This window comes from Chiloscyllium plagiosum, chromosome 2 (genome assembly GCF_004010195.1).
Source record: "Chiloscyllium plagiosum isolate BGI_BamShark_2017 chromosome 2, ASM401019v2, whole genome shotgun sequence".
NCBI lineage: Eukaryota > Metazoa > Chordata > Chondrichthyes > Orectolobiformes > Hemiscylliidae > Chiloscyllium > Chiloscyllium plagiosum.
This window is the reverse complement of record NC_057711.1, coordinates 142,490,291-142,492,536: the sequence shown is the minus strand read 5'-3', so window position 1 is coordinate 142,492,536 and position 2,246 is coordinate 142,490,291. Positions and strand designations below refer to the sequence as shown.

Below are 2,246 nucleotides of genomic sequence, written 5' to 3'. Positions count from 1 at the left end.
GTGTGTGTGTGTAGGAATATCTGTGTGTGTGTGTAGTGCAATGGTGATCACCTGTAATGTGACATGAACCCAAGGTCCCGGTTGAGGCCCTCCCTATGGGTACCGAACTTAGCTATCAGCCTCTGTTTGGCCACTTTCCTCTGCTGCCTGTCCCGAAGTCCACCTTGGAGGATGGTCACCCGAAGGTCCGAGGCTGAATGTCCTGGACCACTGAAGTGTACGACAACGGATGAATGGGCACAGCACAATAATCAACAGACAGGAGGGTTCCCTCCCAGTTGACACACACACCCACACTCACACATGCACCCCCTCACAGACTTAAGACACTCTGCACTCACTACACACACACACACATTCTCACACTCACAACCCCCTCCCCCACATTGCACTTTGCTCAAAAACTGCATACATTCATGGAGAACTCTGAGCATCTCCAAATCACAAGAAAAGAGTTTTCACTGAAATTATTATTCCACAAGATGTTTTAAAAGCACCTCTTGTATTATTGAGTTTTGACCTCTCTTTAAACTCTTATTCCACCAGCAGTGAGCCTGTCGCAGTTTATGCTATGTTCAAACGTTTGGCTACAGAACTGGTACTAGGAATTTTTCTTAATGTTGATGCAGAGGAATCTGCAGCACTTTCCAAACAGATTACCCAGCTTTCAACGCAACACTGGCATGGTAAGGATTCAGTTTGGGTGAATGACAAAAGGTGGCAACTATATGAAATCAGAGCACAACATTTTAGTACAGAGGCTTGTCATTTAGCTCATAAGTTCTGTATGTTGTTTATTACAATATGAACTACTTAGTCCAATATCTCTTCCTCACTACTTAATTCCTTTAATATCCTTTATCTTATTCCAGCTCTCCTGATTCATCAAACTTTTAATTTGCCACCTTGTCTAATTCCAGTCTCCTATACATTTCACACATTCTATACTAATCCTGCTGTTAGATCTCCTATCTAGTTTTCCTTTCAAAGAATTTATGTGCTCTGTCACATTAACTTGCATTCATTAACTTAATCAGAATTCAAAAGGTAATAATCTCAAGATTAGATAGACTCTCTATTGGAGAGGCAGACTGGCTCAGAATAAAGTTAAATGCAAGGCTTCGAGATTAGTATAGGAGGAATGAGTTTCAGTTCTGGCACTAATGCCAGTATTGTGCTGGAAGGGACCCATACTGATTGGACAGTGTTCAATCATGCTGGGGCCAGTGTCCTGGTGAATCAAATAACTGGAGAGTTAGAGCTTTAAACTAGTTAGAAAGATTATGGGGTTTGAGAGAGCAGCTATGCAGGCTTACAAGCAAAAGTATATGCTAGCATTTGCAGGGAATTATACGGGTATTAACATCCAGAGTGAAACAGTTAGGGACAGAGTACACAATTATAAGAACATAGAACATAGAAGAATACGGCGCAGTACAGGCCCTTTGGCCCTCGATGTTGCGCCGATCCAAGCCCACCTAACCTATACTAACCCACTATCCTCCATATACCTATCCAATGCCCGCTTAAATGCCCATAAAGAGGGAGAGTCCACCACTGCTACTGGCAGGGCATTCCATGAACTTACGACTCGCTGAGTGAAGAACCTACCCCTAACTTCAGTCCTATATCTACCCCCCCTTAATTTAAAGCTATGCCCCCTCGTAATAGCTGACTCCATACGTGGAAAAAGATTCTCACTGTCGACCCTATCTAAACCCCTAATCATCTTGTACACCTCAATCAAGTCACCCCTAAACCTTATTTTCTCTAATGAAAACAGCCCCAAGTGTCTCAGTCTTTCCTCATACGATCTTCCTTCCATACCAGGCAACATCCTGGTAAACCTCCTCTGCACCCGTTCCAGTGCCACCACATCCTTCCTATAGTATGGCGACCAAAACTGCACACAATATTCCAGATGCGGCCGCACCAGAGTCTTATACAACTGCATCATGACCTCAGGACTCCGGAACTCAATTCCTCTACCAATAAAAGCCAGTACGCCATATGCCTTCCTCACCGCACGATTTACCTGGGTGGCAACTTTCAGAGATCTGTGTACATGGACACCAAGATCCCTCTGCTCATCCACACTACCAAGTATCCGACCATTAGCCCAATACCCCATCTTTTTGTTACTCTTACCAAAGTGAATCACCTCACACTTACCTACATTGAACTCCATTTGCCACCTTTCTGCCCAGCTCTGCAGCTTCTCTATATCCTGATGTAACCTGCCACAT

The 2,246-nt window shown here is 43.9% G+C and overlaps 1 protein-coding gene across 7 annotated transcripts in view; it reads left to right on the top strand.

The window, feature by feature from the left end:
- Nucleotides 1–2,246, top strand: part of LOC122564829 (beta-amyrin 11-oxidase-like) — a 119,983-nt gene that overhangs the window by 56,751 nt on the left and 60,986 nt on the right. For 6 of the 7 annotated variants that reach the window (XR_006316022.1, XM_043720149.1, XM_043720137.1 and 3 more), the window contains one exon: nt 547–686. Coding sequence is in view for 6 of the 7 variants with exons in the window: in XM_043720149.1 (XP_043576084.1) it covers nt 547–686 (140 nt within the window). In the remaining variant the exon portion in view is untranslated. The remainder of the gene's footprint in view (nt 1–546; nt 687–2,246) is intronic. The other variant, XM_043720144.1, reaches the window with a different exon arrangement.